The sequence below is a fragment of the Malurus melanocephalus genome, unplaced genomic scaffold (assembly GCF_030028575.1).
Source record: "Malurus melanocephalus ecotype Western Australia unplaced genomic scaffold, MMel_1.1 scaffold_408, whole genome shotgun sequence".
NCBI lineage: Eukaryota > Metazoa > Chordata > Aves > Passeriformes > Maluridae > Malurus > Malurus melanocephalus.
The window spans coordinates 346,436-363,262 of NW_026623640.1; the positions used below are offsets into that span (position 1 = coordinate 346,436).

General features: G+C 36.0%; 1 protein-coding gene across 1 annotated transcript in view; it reads left to right on the top strand.

Moving 5' to 3' along the window:
* The window catches only part of RYR2 (ryanodine receptor 2), a 288,052-nt gene that overhangs the window by 57,585 nt on the left and 213,640 nt on the right, over positions 1 to 16,827 (top strand). The window contains exons 6-8 of the mRNA XM_057379481.1: positions 7,528 to 7,602; positions 8,317 to 8,395; positions 9,432 to 9,544. Coding sequence (XP_057235464.1) covers positions 7,528 to 7,602; positions 8,317 to 8,395; positions 9,432 to 9,544 — 267 coding nt within the window. The remainder of the gene's footprint in view (positions 1 to 7,527; positions 7,603 to 8,316; positions 8,396 to 9,431; positions 9,545 to 16,827) is intronic.

Genomic DNA, 16,827 nt, shown 5'->3' on the forward strand with positions numbered 1-16,827 from the left:
TTAATTATCAATGTCTATTCACTATTCAATTTCTAAACTGATTTCTTTATTAATTTTCATCCTCTAAGAGTTTACTTTTCTATGGTATGGTCTTGCTTCGCTGTTGCTCTCCAAAAGTGAGCAATTCTCAGCTAGATAAGCAGTTCTATTTTAAGAGCTGGATATAATGATGTCAGAGGAGTTTTCTTAGTATGATTCCTCTGCTGATCCATCTTTTCTTCCCACTCAGCTGTCTGTCTTATTCTTTATCTGTGAGTTTCTTTCTCAAGTGACAAGGATGATTCACATTCCTTCTATCATACAACAACAGAAGAGGCTTAGTCACAATCCTTAACCTGTGAAAAACGCCTACCTTCTCCACTTACTTAGCTCTAAAATAACCAGGAAGATTTTTATTATTTCTTCTATGTTCTATGCAGATAAGGAGGAGGAGTCTGGGGGAAGAGAAATCCTCACTAGGCTAAAGGAAAAATTGATAAATTTTATCCTCCTAGACAATTTTTGTTCCAAAACACTGAAAGTGTTTGAAAGTAGGTATTTGTAATGGCAGTATTGCCTCAGCCATAATTATAAATGTTTGTTTTATATATAAAGTTGGAAACAAACAATCAATATTATTTGTCTTTGGTTTATTTTTACTATTGTGTCTATTTTTCATTTTTGGGAAGTTTCCCATTGCTAGGAAAATGATAACATAAATGTAACATCAGAAATATTAATAATGAGGTATATTCGAAGTGTTTCTAATTCTGCTTTCCAACAGGTCAATATTAGCGAAATTGGGATAATTTAGCATGGTAATGCTAATGGCACAAATATTTGTTATCATTAGTAATGATTCCAATCTTTATTGTGTAGATAGTAAAATATTTCTGTATTCTCACCTAAGACATGCTTATGGGTTTTTTTGGCCAGCTGATTTATTCAAATTAAGATTTTTATGTGCTATTTATATAAATCATAATTATATGTTTTGATGCAGCTTTTAAATCAAACTATCTTTAGGAAATGTATAGTTTAGCTAAACTCTTTTTTCTCTGTGTTTTTTTTTTTTTTTTTTTTTGGTTTTTTTTTTCCTTGGCATAAAATAGGAGGTAACTGCTGATCAAGTTAAGAAAAGTAGTTTGTTTTGTTTCTTTTTTTCCTTTATTTTCTTACTTATTTTTTGCCACCATTTTGTGTCCATCATTATCTGGGAGTACGTGCCAGCAATCATCAATCACACTAACCTCCATGCCTGATTTTTTGCAACATTTACTGTTTTTCTGAATTTCGTGGRAAGTCAATAGTTATTTAAAAGTAAAGTATAAAGACTGGAATATGTACAACATATATAACGTCATGAGAGAATCTAATTGCTGTTTGTGATTCCAGTGTAACGTGGTGTGTAGGCTACAGTGAGCCAGAGAGGTTTTAGACTGTTTGAATTCACCCTTTGGCATCGCTCTTATGTGATAGGAGCAGAATGAAGGAATATTAGCTCAGTGCCTCATGTCAGTGTATTGATTTACTTTGCATCTTTGAGTTTTAAATGCTGTGGGTTTGGTGCCAGCCACTAGAAATGGCAACTCAAGAGTAAAGTGATTGCAGAACAGTTAGCATTTTTGTTTTCCTTGATAAGACAATTCAAGGGTTCTGGGCGTGGATGCTATTGCTTTGTAAAGGAAATTCTGTCTGTTTTACATCAAGATTTTAAAAGAAAATGTATACTTCTATGAGCAAGAAGAATATGTACCACTTCTTGGGTTACTACCTGTAGCTTTGTGTCTTTACTGCTTGCAGCATTTTCAAGCTCCCTGATGTTGCTGAATATTTAGTTTCCCAGCATTAGTATTCCAAGAGTCAGTTGTTTGGTTTTCCCTGACTAATCTTGTCTCACAAGCATTCCAGCTCTGTTTTAGGGTTACTTCACAAGCTCTGCAATGATTCAGCCTGTTTCTACACACTGTTTTCACCACTGCTTGGGTTTTGTGGACTCTTTGGTTGACGTTCATCTCACAGAACTGAACTGCCAGACTTAGGAGCCATGGATATCCTAAGCTCCCTGCGTAACCACGAATAGAATGCTCAGATTTTAGATGACCAAAAGTTTTTTCTGTCCACTGGCTATTTAGTTGTCTTAAGTTAAATGAACCTGAGTTTGTGTTTTGTCATCAAGTGTATTTGGTCTGGCTGAGATGGAGTTTGTTTTCCCCACAGCAGTATTTGTGCTTTTCATTGGTGTTGATAACACACTGGTGTTTTGGCTGTTGCTGAGCAGTAGTGGCACAGTATCAGCACTCTCTCTCCACTGATTCCATCTCATCAGTGGGCTGGAGGTGGACAAGATCTTGGGATGGGAAATACCCAGAACAGCTGACCCAAAATTACCAAGGGAATTGGTAATTCAATGTCAGCTCAGATGTAAAAACTGAGAAAAGGAGAAAGTGGAGGCATTTGTTATTTACAACATTTTGCCTTCTGGAGCAATGATGATGCATACAGAAGCCCTGCTTCCTGGCAAGTGGCCAGACATGTCCCCATGATGATGGGGAGCAGCAAATAAAATCTTTGGTTTTTTTCCTTTGTTTGTGTGCGTGCATGACCTTTCACTTCTGCTGTAGTAAACTGCCTTATCTCTCCTTGTTTTCCAACTTACTTTCTCTCCCCTGTCCAGCTGAGATGAGGGAGTGGTAAAGCAGCTTGGGGGGCCACCTCACATCTAGCCCAAGTCAGCCCACCAGATCAAGAATTTTTTTTGCTTTTCATAAACTGTAATTGATCATGGTGGTATTAAGAGAACATTAATTAATTTTCTGTATTTTCCAGCTGGCTATTGCCTGGTATCAGAATGAAGCTCTCATTAGACATCTGAAGTTGTGTTCAGTGAAAAAGTTTGGGCAGTGGGGAGAAAGAGGTCTCATCAAACACTTACCTGTGGTGGCCTCCTATTCTAGGAAGCTTGTAGAACTGCATCATTGCTGTTTTTAAATACCAGCCTCCATCAGCATTGGTCTAGACCAGATTAAGAAATTGCACATTAATAATGGAATCAATAGGTGGGTAGTTTTTCCATTGCTATTGAAATATTTTGAGAATCATCTCTACAGAAACGGTTGTAGCATCATGCAAATATTTATGCGTGGAAGCATAGTAAGATGGTTTTAGACTGTGGTACGTCCTTCTCTCCTATTCCTCCTGGTACCTTTTAGTCTTTTCCTGATTTCTTCCACTTCATGGCTAGTTCTGCTATTGTGGGGTTTTCATTCCCCTCAGTGAGGATTCAAAGGATTTCAAGGTCTACATTTATGCCACATCCTCTCATTAATTTTCATTTTGTCCTGTGGGTTGCTTAAATGGAAGCTTTAATTTGCTCAAATGAAGGAAGTCACAAAGAATTTTGTATAAACAAAGGTCGTTTCTTGTGCATTCACTGTATTTTCTGTTCAATAACTACCTCAGAATAAATATTTATATTGGCCCTCTGGTTTAAAAGCTTTCGTCAGCATCTTGATAAAGGTGCTCATGCCAACAGACCTCCATCTCTGATCGTGACACAGGTTGTTTCAGACTGGGAGCAGCATAGATCAGGACCTAAACATACTTTTACTCAGAATACATGGTAGGTGGCTTTTTTCCAAGCCAATATATGGGGTCAGACCCAGATTTCCTGTTTGATTTCTCTTCCTAATGGATCAAACCCAGAATTTCAGAATGCAATGTTCTTAAAAACTCATTGTGTTTCTTGTATGAGTGTTTCTAGAGTGTGAATCAGATCCCGTGGGACACATTCAGTATTTTTAAATTTCTTTTGTGGGTGAGTACTCTTGTTTGAATACCAATGTGCTGAATGCAGTTGCTGTTGAGCTTTCTTAAGCATTAGATTTCTGAATAATGACTTTGCAGAAGCTTTTTTCTGTACACGTGTAAAGCACTGAAATAACTATCTTGTTTAAATACTTTTAAATGCTTTCACATGGGTGTCTTTCTCTGGTACCTCTCTGAAGCTTGGAGCTTTTTCTCTTTTCTCATAATTTGAAGATTATGTAGACCTGTGAAGAAAAGTCAGAAAAAAAAATAATTAAAAAAAAAAAATCAGTATTTGCTTGCTGTGGAGTTCTCATTGGTCTAAGAGGTATTTTCTTCTAGTACAAATAAGGCTGTTATTATGAAAAGAATGGAAGGACAGTGGTTGATTCAAAATCATGACTGCCACAAAGTTATTCACTAGGCTCTAAAAGGTCTCATTGTGACATTCCCAGAAGCACAAATGGTTCCAAAACTTGTATCCATTGTGACCATGACTGATTTCCTGCAGCTTCTCATGTGTGTCCAGGAGTGTAGCAGTGCAGCTGTAGGCACAGCAGTGCAGGTGCAATTGTGTGAATCTTCTGGTTTCTGAGGTGATTTCATGTCTATACCGTGACAGTGATGAGTGTGCAAAATTGTATTAATACGAACGGTTTGTTGAATCAGGTATAACMTACTGCAGGGGTGGTATTCACGATAAAAGAGAGAATTTTGTTGCTCTAGCTTTGCACATTTTACTAGATAGTTTGTAGGTTGTTGTTGTTTTTTTTTTTTTTTGAGTGCTTTTTGGCATTTTCGTCCTCTTTCTATTAAGAAAATGTATTTCCCAATTTTAGCTTATCTTTCTTAATTTTGGTTTATCATAACATTCTTTGCATCCAATTAAACAGCTCAAATTTTAATAATCTATTCTCTTGCCTGGTCTTACAATGTATTGAACTTGAAAGCTGTTTATATTTTTGGAATGATAATTTATTCAGCTCTAATTTTTGTTGTTATATTCTAAATTTACTTTTCTTTAAAAATGACTTTTGGGTAATGAGATGACTCCAAATTAATCTTCTATTCCAGCTTCAGAAATATTGGATTAGAGATGGGCAGTTTACATGATGCTTTCACAAGCAGTATGAATTTGTACCCTATGCTGTCAATCTCAAATTATTATCTTTATGTTTGCCAGTCCTGAAGGCTTCTCAAGTCTTATTCTAAACCCCAGATTCTAGGGGAATAAAATTAGAGGAATTTTGTGTTAATATAATTAATACTCCCAAATGGCATAGCTTGTAAACCTCAGTGGTAAGTTCTTCTTTGAAAAGAAATATATTTTTGTTCAGTGTGGTTTTATTTGAGGAATGTCTGTTCAACTTGGAAATTACTCAGAAAATTGGAAATATAAAATAGAAAGAAAATAAGACTCATAATAAATAATGTGGTTGTTAGCAACTGCTGTGCATTATGTACAGGTATGTACATGTCCTGGAAGACAAGCTCCAAAGTGGAAGGCAGTTTTATAGAGCCAGCTTTGTTTGCTAGCTTTTTCTGTATTTTTCTGTTTCATCTTTTCACTTTGCCCCCAAAATAATGGTTTGAATATGATTGCCTCTTAGAAATCTTTAACTGGAAAATACTTAAAATGTTCTTTTACAACTGTGTTTTCCATCTAAGAAACAAACTGCAAACTTGCTTGCATTCTTCTAATGGACTAAGTAATATTCATTTAAAGGAATTGCTTTAATCCTCTTGGAAAAAAACTTACCCCGCTCTTCCATTTTTCACAAAAGTGATTGAAATCTTTTAGAGCCAATCTTCTTCCCATTCAGCTACAAGTGAGAATTTAACTAAATAGGTGCTAGACAGACAGATCAATATGGCCAAAGTAAGGGCAAGCTAATATTACTCTGATTTTTTTGGTCATGCTGTTCTCATCTTTGTGCAAAAGGCAATAAATTCTTTATGTTAGATATTGAATTGATGAGTAGTAATATAGAATACTTTTGATTAAAATATTGGTGACATTTTGAAATTTTGTTCATATTACTGGCTTTGTTAGTTGGGTGTCTGTGTCTGCTGTTGATAAAGTTTGCAGGTATAGCTGAAATGCCAGTAGGGCAGTATGCTTACAGCAGTTTTTTTCCCCCTTCTCTGATATGATGAGCAACAGACATTCAGCGTTCATCTTTGGCATGGTGGGCCTGATATTATCAAATGTCTTGTTTCCTTGTGCCTTTGGAAAAAGTGGTGGTGCTAGTGGTAGTTCAGAGCTAAGTCTTCATGTCTTACTGTCAAGACTGTGCCTGTGACAAAGTCCTTGACTTTGTTTATTTCTTAATAAAAATTCATGTCAATCAGTCTTCCAGAAAGATTTTTTGAGTGTGCCTCCCTGCATTTTGACTGCTATGCAGTTTGTTGAAGGTCAAAATATGCCTTGTGTCCATCAAGCTACCTTTTTCTCAGTAAACATAAAAGCCAGAAACTCTTGGCAGTTCCTTAAAAGTGCTAATATTATTTTTGAAGTGCTTGCTGTTTCACCATCTATCCCTTTTTTTTTTTTTTTTCTCTTGATGAAGTAATTCAAAGATCAGTAAATGCTAATGCATAAAAGATAAAGAAGGACAACAAATAAACATGGAGGGGAAATAATTGCATATTGCCACCATAGCCATTCAGTTAAATTGATCTTCAGCCCTGAAATGTAGGTGCCAGAGATGTAAGGTAGTATAATTTTTTTCCAATTTATTTTATAATGAATCTGATGTTCCAGTCAAACAGAAGGTCAAGGTACTGTAGTAAAGAAAGGGTATGAATACCATGTATAAGAAATTAATTCAGGATTCCTATATAGAGGAATGATGCTGCTTATGGAGTTGTCACATTTATAGACTTATAAATTATTTACTTATCAATGCTTCTTGGAGAGTGTGCTGTGCATAATGTTACATGAGTTGTTCTGTCAGAGAAGTATGAACTTACGCTCTTGTCAGTCTCTGCTCCTGTTCAGTACCAGTCATCTGCATTTTGGCATAAGGAATACATAAATCTTCAGCAGAAGTTGAAGGTTTGTTCATGCTTTAACAAGATTTATTTATTCTTTCACAAGTGGTTAAACTGACTATTGCTAAATAGAAACTGCAGTGAAAATACTGGGGAAAAATGGTGGTAGTTTCTTGGAGTAAAAGCGAATTTTGTTACTTCAATTTTCTTTTACTTGAGATTTATGCTGTATTTCTCAAAAAGAACAATTACTTGGATATGATTTCTGAATTTTCAGAACACCCAAATAGTGTTGAGTTAGCTTTGATGTCTCTGAACATTTTCCTGTCCTATTGAATAAAGAATTCTCTCTGACAGTATTAAAGCAGTGTGGGGCAAACAGTTTGCAGGTTGATACTCTTCAACGTGGTTGATGGATACTCTCTGGTAGAATAAGGAGAATGTTCCAAAATCTCTCTGCATTCTATCTACATAGAAAAGTATATAATTTGTAGGAAAACTGGTGAATATGAAGACATTTGACCATAGGTAAGTGTGTAGAGGATGCTATGACACACACCAAAGCTGCTCCTCTTAGAGGCTACCTAGTTTCAGCACAAGGAAGAAGGATTGGAGATTCTAGAACATTTTTTACCAAATAGGGGATGCCTCAAAGTACACAGTTTCCTCTCATTTGTCTTTCTTTCTTTCTGAAAAGGCTTCATTTTATGAGAACACATCATTGTATCATTTCTCTTTGTCTTTCAGTCTGCACAAGGTGGTGGACATCGAACACTGCTCTACGGACATGCAATCTTGCTGCGCCATTCCTACAGCGGCATGGTATGTAACCGTGTTACAAGAGTTAGGAGCAGAAGTGATTTCCTTTTTGTATAAAAGTTATGCTTGAAAGTGTGCAGACTATTGCCATTTACCTGGAAAATTACTCACATCAGAGGAATTTTACTGTGGTTCCTAGAAACCTTTGTGAAGGGTAGATGCTTGGCAATATGAAACCAGGCTGGTTGTGTCTGGGTAAGTGCCAAAACTAAGTCTGGCTCCTGTAGTCCTGAATCCTCTGTTCGTCAGTCTGAGCTGTTGAATTCTCATTCCTTTCCCCTTGGATATTCCATATTGCATAAACTGTGACTGAATCTACAGCTGGCAGCTTGCTGTCAACCTGAGCATATGCTGGAGACTGAGAGGAAAAGGAGATTCCTTCTTAGATGTATTTTGGACAGAAGTGTCAGTTGGAAATTCCCTGATGAGTTACAAAGTCCTTACCTCCAAGTAACTAACTCCTTTATTTCCACTCTTACTATCCCATCTCAGTGAAAAGACAACCTGGGTAGACTGAGAGGTTATTTTAGAACTTGTATTTTTGTCAAGTCTCCTTGAGTGTCTTTCACTTTATCAGGCATACATGTTCTTGGTAATAACTAGTGGGGATAATCTAAGAGTATTTAATCCTGTTCTAGTGGGTTGATGGCCTTTTGTATTTCAGTGGATGATCAGAAGTGAGCAAAACAAGTAATGTATGCATTTTTCTTTTGATAGTATCTATGCTGTCTCTCTACATCTCGATCATCAATGGATAAACTGGCATTTGATGTAGGATTGCAAGAGGACACAACAGGTAAACACTGGTTTAAAACACTATTTAATAAAGAATACTTTCAGTCTAAAAATCAGAGGGGACCGAAAATACGTATAAATCTTGTAAAAATAAGGGCATTTTAAGAGCTAAAGAAACCTAACAATATTTCGCTGTTTAAATATTCAGTATCTTTATGTTTTCATACAGATATGCAATTTCTTTTCTATGAGATAGGAACATATATATTGATGCTTAAATATAAATTATATCCCAAGTTTAATTCCTGTAAAAGCCTTCCACTGAAAAAAAATTTAAACTTGTATTATTTTTGATAAAAAAATTATTAAAACTTTAGAAATGTTGATGACTTGGATTTATTTTAGTTTTTAAGACTGATACTGCTCCTTACAATGTAATCAGTTTGGCAGAATTGCTTAGTTGGATGTAAGTTTGCTTGTTTTTTAAAGCCTTGCTTTAGCTAGGAGTAGTAAGAGTAAGATCTCCAACAGCAGTTGAACTGTTACAGTATCTGCGTTCTTTTCCGATAAACATGATTTTCGTTAAAGAAGCAATGCATCTACAAGCAAGCTTTATCATGAGATCAGAATTGTCAGTAGAAGTGGAAGAACGTACTTGGATTTCAACTTAAGAGATCTTTCAAATGTTATTTTAAGCAATATGCTCATTTTCATTGCTCTATTTCTTTGTCCTAATTCTCAGCAGAATATTCTTCAATTACTTTTCCAGAATCTGTAATGAAGGTGACAGGGAATTGCTTTAGCAAAAGCAACCTGGACCAGGTTGCCTCGTAAACAGAGAGAGCCATCATCTTCAACTCTGCAATCACTGTTCCAGAGATCTTAGTCTTTTGCCTATATGCATTATTGAGAGCTGAATTTCCAACAAGGTGATGCAGGAATTTTACTAGTTATTGAAAACACATGGACGCTTGGTTTAACCAAAATAAAACTGGATCAGAACTTCTAAGACTGAAACAAGTGTGACAGCAACATCAGTAACATTGGGCCTCTTCTTCCTTTTTTCTTTCTTTGTTGTTACTCAATACTGATATTAGGTGAGGCTTGCTGGTGGACCATACATCCTGCTTCCAAACAACGATCAGAAGGAGAAAAAGTGCGTGTTGGAGATGATCTGATTTTAGTCAGTGTCTCTTCAGAAAGATATTTGGTAAGTTGTATAAAAATATCTGTACAGTGGTTCTTCTACCGAAAAAGACAATTAATTAAACTTTTATTATAAAGCCTGGCTTACATTTCCACCTCCCAGAAACAGAACTTAAGGTGCTTAAATTGTTTTTTCTTAAAAATATTATTTTGTGAAACAACACACTGAAGGTCTGGAAAGTGTGACTTTGATATATGGCTAATCTAATTTCTCTTCCTTTCAGTAGTGCAACAGGAGTTTAAAAATGTACTAAGATGAAAATAAGAAAATACTGGGAAAAGAAATCTGTTCCAGATTGCTTAATTGAGATGCTTAGAATCCCTGTGAATGTTCATAGGTTAACAATACTAGGTTAACAATACTATTGTATGTAAATTCAAACTTTTTACAAAAATTTTGGAATGTCTAACTTAGGCACATAGGATTTGTGGGCTTAAAATGTCCATATTTTATAAAGATTATGTACAGTGTAATATATAGTGCTACTGACATATAATTAAATATAATTAAAGTACTCAGTGATGAAACATAATTGAAATATTTTACAAGTTATTGCGCTAGCTGCTTCTTATCACATAACTTTCTTCTTCATGAAAGGATCTCCCATTTGTTCTCTAATGGAGCAGGTCAGCACTTTAGGATGAATTTCTTTTGGTATTCTTGGTGTTGCAAACAGCTGAAGTATTTATGGCAAAAAGAAGGTGAAAATAAGAAGAAAATAATTGTGCTGGAAGTTTCTGTAAAATCAGCCCCAGTGACTTGGTACAAGCTAGAAAATTATTCTTTTTGAGGAAGTGTTTTGAGTTTATCAGAAAACTGTCTCAGATGGAGGAGGGCTATGAAGATGGTGAAGGGCCTTGAGGGAAGCCATGTGAGGAGTGACTGAGTCACTTTCTGTTCAGCCTGGAGAAGTGGAGACTGATGGGAGACCTCATCACAGTCTACAACCTCTCTTGAAGGAAAGCAGAGGGATAGACACTGATCTCTTCTCTGTGGTGACCAGTGACAGGACACAATGGAATGGCCTGAAGCTGTGTCGGGGGAGGTTTAGGTTGGATGTTAGAAAAAGGTTGTTCACCCAGAGGGTCCTTGGGCCCTGAAATGGACTCCCCAGGGAAGTGGTCATAGCACCAAGCCTGACAGAGGTTGGACATTACCCTTGGGCACACGGTGTGATTCTTGGGGATAATGCTGTGCACGGCAGGAAGTTGGACAATGATGCTTGTGGGTCCCTTCCAACTCAGAGTATTCTATGATTCTATGAGATCTGCATCTAACATTAAAGTTTATTCTCTATTATCCACCATTTTTTTATTTATTTTGCTGTGAGATGTTCTTTTTGATTTCTTAAAGTATTTAAGAAAAAAGTGAATAATTTAATAAGACTCCAATAAGACTTTAATTACAAAGTTGAAAATATTCTCCCTTCTTTCAGAAACACATAGGAAAATGAGAATATAATTACTAGAATATAATTGTAACTTCTGATTAGAAGATCAACAGCTCATATAATGAGTTTTATTTTTGTAATTGATATTCTGAAACCTTTCTGATAATTTTAGTATTTTAAAATTATTTTAAATAACTACTTTTATGAGAATTGTGACTAGACATAGTGAAAAACAACTTATTGTGAACTGAATTAATGAGAAATCGAATTTATGCAAAGGTTTTCTTTAAAGACATTGGATTTCTTTGAAATGTTGAATTGGGTTGCTGAAGTTGAATTTTGGTACAGATTGTGTCTCTGTGTAGGCACGTTCTGGCCTCTAATTAGTAATAATCAATTCAGCCTATTATTTAGAGTTTGTGCCTCAGCTGTTGATTCTCAAGGCTGTCACATGTACGTTTATACAGCAAAAGGCACGATTCTGTCTTCAGGGACTGATTTTTCTTCACGTATGGTGTTAATGTGTGTACCGTGTGTTCCATACAAAATATCAAGATGCTAAAGATTAATATTTCCAGTGTAGAGAGAAATGACACTGTGTTACAGTCTAAAAGTGTTTTAGAGCTAGATTTTAATGAATAGTTATTAAGCCTATTTCAGTTGTACAACTCTGGTTTGACAGTAAGAAGGAGCAAAGATTGAGCAAATTAATGTTGCTCTTATATGCACTCACACATTTCTATGAACTCATATTTTTCAAGACTAGATTAATAGCTGGTAAACTATGTAGCTTCACAATGGTAAAAATACTTGTGGTTTTGCCACCTATTCAGTAATTGTGTTAGCACTGTCAGTAAAGAAATGAAGCCTTTATGAAAATTGAAACAATTGATAAAGAGTAATTCAGCTAGTTACCAATAAGTGAATACTTTTCATGAAAACTGTCTCTCTGTCTTAAACCATTTATCTTAATAAACAATTTGGCTATTGATAAAAATAACTTCAAAGGATATAAATTTGAAAATACTCAAAATTTATTGTTTTCATTTTTTAGTGTCATGTTGTAGCTGCTGTTTTCTACAATTCTTAAAAGAATGTAGCAACTGATACCTTTTATACAAGTTAGGACTGTGGAGAGATGAAGTTATTTTTGTGAACCTGCTTTGATAGTGAGACCAAATAATCTCTATTGCATCCAGTTGAGGAATGCTTTTTCTAAGAGAGTGGAGTTCCTCATGTGGATCCCTTGATCGGGAAAATAATGTTCATCGGGATGCTGAGGTTTGGGTTTATGTATGTTGCATACTCTATGATTACAACCTTAGGAAAATGTAAGTTCTCCATCAAATGTTCTATGTAAATATTCTGGGATGCCACCTTTGTATATTGGCATATTGTTTTATGTTTTCAAGCAATTTGCTAATTCTTTCTGAATGAAAAGAATAGGTTAGCCATCCTGGGATAAAGATGTGTGTGTAAAAATAACAGATGAATAGAGTTCATTCATAGGGCATGGCTTTTTCAAAAAGTCATCAGTTTTTAGTTGAATTTCTGTAATGGAAGAGGAGAGAAAGAACTATGTCAGCTTCTTCAGTTGGTCTTCTAGTTGTCTGACTGCAACTTAATTAGTTAATTTAACATTGACACTTTATGATCTCAATGTAGTCAGTAGATTAGTGTTTAAACCTCATTAGGCTGGCAATCAGTCTTAAGTATTAAGAAAATACCAGGGCTTTGCTATGGTACCCCTTCTCCTCTTTCCACAAAATAAAATATTTTGGGACAATTGAATCTATGTTTTTCCAAAAGAGTTCTCTTTTTACTTACACTGAGCAAGTGCTAAACTGATAGGAAGATAATTGTTAAAATCATAACCTAAAGGTCCAGAGAGGTGAATTTTGACTTTTGACAACAATGTCTCAGGGCAAGTTATTCACCTGCTCTGATTCTCATTATCTACCTAGGAAATGGAATTCTTTATCCTTGTTATCCCATGTAACATTTCTGAGGAAAAGCACTTACATAAGTGCTTATGGCATTACATAATGTGTGAATTGTGACATTGCCAAATACTTCAGAGAGGAAACTTGGCTCTGCTGAACCCTGTTAGCATAGAGCAAAAAGATGTTCTGCTATAAATATTGCCACCATTTAAGTTCAAGCCAGAGTTGCTATGTTTCCTTTCTTGAGGCAGTGCAGCCTGATAGAGAACGATGTAGTATTTCCAGCATATTTCCCCAGCTTGTACAGAATAGTATCTACCTCTGCACTGAGGTTTGCCTGTGCCTATTATTAACTGTATATCCTGATTGCTTTCAGTGTTGCCAATTTGCAATGATTTAGTAGTTCAGTTAATTACCATTTCTTTCAAATCCATGAAGTCTCTACATAACTTTTGAACATAATTCAAGAAAAAAATCCTTAGAATGAAGTTGAAATTCAACATGCATAAATGAAGATAAAACTGAAATTCATTATCCATTAGGTCTGTGTTATTCTGACTGAGAAGTCAGGACAGAGGGAAAACTCCCCAAGCTTGAATCTACAAGTGCACAGGTTTCAGTATAATGCATCAGTGATATAAACCCTATGGTATATATGTAGTTACTGAGTTACTGTCTCAGTGACTGCAGTGCTGACCTCCAGCTGAATTAGGCAGATCTGTGAACAAGCCTTGATATTTATTGGATTAAAATGGCCTTTTTTTTTTTTTTCCCCCCCAGCTACTGAAAACTAACATGAAAATAATTGGGAACTTTCCTTTGAAGTATAAACCTTTCCTTGAGGATTTTTATCATGGTAGAGTTCCCTTTCAAAAATAATAGCAACCACATTAGATTAAACTATTTTAAAGATGGAGCTGATACATGCCATTACACCTGAACAGGAGGACAGGTTCCTCAGTATCACAAAGAAATTGCCTCTGTATACTAGTGCATCAAATACATTATTTTCAGCCCCTAGGTTTATTTCTCTTRTTTATTATATGCTTGGAACAGCTTCTAAATATCTGTATCGTTTCTTGGTGCACTAGTATCAGGGAACACAGCAGTGTGTGAAGTTTTTTTTTAATCTAAAAGAAATTTTTCTTCCATTTTTTTTCTAAAAGTATTAATGTCAGCATCAGACTTCACTTTCTTCTGTGCAAATTCACAATTCCATTGTTTCTTTTTGTTGAAAAAAATTTAAAAAGTGTTTTTAAAAGAATAACTTTAATCATCATAAGCAAACCTGAAATTAGTGGAACCGAGGTAGTGTTGAGCTGCTCTGTTACACACGGATCATAATGCAGTTCCCATGGAGTCTTTATACAATGATTTGAAGTGTTGTTGTGGTGGCTGGTAGGACTTTCGAATAATTAAGGTTGTCAAGCTTCTCTGCCTTATGGAGTCCTGCTTCTAAGAGCTTATAATCAAGTGCTTGTGATGTAAAAAAATCACTTACTAGAATTAGTGGCATCTATTTCTGGTTGTTTTTTTTGTTTTTTCTTTCCTTTTTTTTTATTTTTAATCAGTCTGAGATAATTATTTTATTTCATCCAGAAGAGGTCAGATGTTATTGAGCTAAAAGACTGGGAAGAAAAAAAAATGACATAATTAAGAAAATTGATGTCATTTTCTTGTGTGCTTGTTGGTAACTTATAAAAAAACCCCCGAAATCCAAACCAAACTAAAACCAAAAAACCAAGAAAAGGAAAAAAAAGGCAACAAGCCTGGTTAAACTTAGTAAAGAAACGTTCTCCTGAAACAGTGGAGCTTGATCATGGCCAGGGAGGAGTGTTAAAATTTTCTTTGAGCTGCTAAGAGTTATGACTGTCTATTTTATATAAGCTAGACCTCTTGTGTCTATTTTACATAAGCTAGCACCTCCTGTGTGTTAATGAACTGTTTAAACTCCCTCTGCAGTGAATAATTAAATACATGCCAGCCCTGGTGGGAGCAGATAGTCCTTGAAATGGGTTGCTGAAGGCAGGAGTGAAGCCAGGCACTGTATTGGCATCTGAGAACTCAGTGTTGTGTGTGCTGCCGTTGATCCCTTGTCATTTAAGATAAGTGGAGGAAGAAGCTGTGACAAAGTAGAAGGAACAAAAGGCAGGTGATGTATCAGTGACAGGAGTGGGACTGAAGCTGGAAGGAGGGAAACTGAGTGGGACTTGATTGGTGCCTGAAAAGATTGTCAACTGAAGGCAGGCAGTAAGGGACTAACAAATTGTCTGGGACAAGAAGCTGGTGACGAGGGAAGAGTAGGCACCTGCTGGTTGAAGTTGTGTTAGAAATTTAGGACAGGAAAACTGTGGTTTTGGCAGAGAGAATTGATAGAAGAGCCAGTAGAGTGGGACTGGTGGCAAGAGAGGAGTGGGCTTTCTGGGGAGAACCAAACTGCTGGACAAAGATCCAGAGAGGGGAAAGTCTGAGGCCAAGGTTGCTCAGGGCCCCATCCAACTTGAACGCTTCCAGGAATGGGACATCCATAACTTCTCTGGGCAACCTGGGCCACTGCTTCACTATGCTCACATTAAAGAATTTCTTGTGAGACTGCGGAAAAGACTTAGAAAGGAAGAGAGTGGGAGAAGCCTGGAGCATTTTGGCTAGATTACTACCAGTAACTGCATTGGAAACCCCTTGTATTAAGTAATGCACAGCACTCACATTGGTATGCTGACAGCCAATTCCTGTCATGACTTTTATAGTAGTATAGGTAACAGATGTCTAAATGGTTTTCAAGTTACCCACAGAGACCATAGGTAGAGAACTGTCACTGTGGGAATTTTTTTTACCTTTTCTTCTTAATTTAGGAAAGTAACATGGGGTAAATGATAGCACAAAAATAATTTTCTTAACTTTAAAAAGATCACAGGCATTCAAAAATGCAACAATTATGGTACTGGTATATTTATATGAAATCTCGTAAGTGTACAATCACACTGGCTTTTTATGGAATGCTATTTCAGTGATGATAAAACTTCAGTGGATGCGTCAGGGCTGAGTAGCAGGGAAGCTGTGGTAGGAAGATGAAATTTCGAGCTGGGAATTGCCTTTGGAGGATTGGTGGTATAATGGTTAATTATTTTCCTGAAGAATTAGATTCAGTACCAGACTCTGCTGTGGAATTTGCTGAGCAGATCTTTTTGTAAACTAGGCTTGCTTTCAAGAGGTCGTTACTCATCCCTTTCTGCGAATATTCCTTATTGGAGTTGTCTTGTATCTACTCCATTTATTAGAGGTCGAAACCTTAGAGTTGCTCAGTCTTGATACCTGCAACTGAGGTGAATGAAAGATGTACCATGAAGTCACCTCAACATGGGTATCCAAGATTAATGAAAATTTCTTAGTTTCATCTCTGTACCTCCATTCCCTAATGGAAATGGGCTATACTAATACTTCTTTGGGGTTCTGAGAAAATGAATTCATTAATATTTATTGTATTTTGTGAAATACTTTAAGTGGTGCAAGAGGAAGTTAATAATTCTCTTTTCAAAGCTTTGAAGAATTGACTGTATTGAATAAAGTATGAGGCTGCGGACTGAAGATTGAGGGGAAGACAAAGCACTGAGCAGCTGTTGACAAAGTGAGCTCCATAATCCTGCATATACAATGAGGCAGCAAATGTGCAAAAAATAGTACAGGATCATGCCATTGAAGACTGTAATATGATGTTTCCACCAGAAGCCATTCTTTTTCCGTGGGGTACTTAGTTTGACATTTTCCTAACTTTTTATGCTTGCTTCTGTAAAATTAGTACTTTGTTAATGAAAGCTCTTGTGACTAATTATGCGAAATAATTGTCATTTGGAAGCATGGTGGATGGTGTGCTTCAGGCTTTTCATGATAGGATAGGAAAGGAAAGGTGTCTTGGTTTTGAGACAATGTTTTCAGAGAAAAACATTACAGAGAAA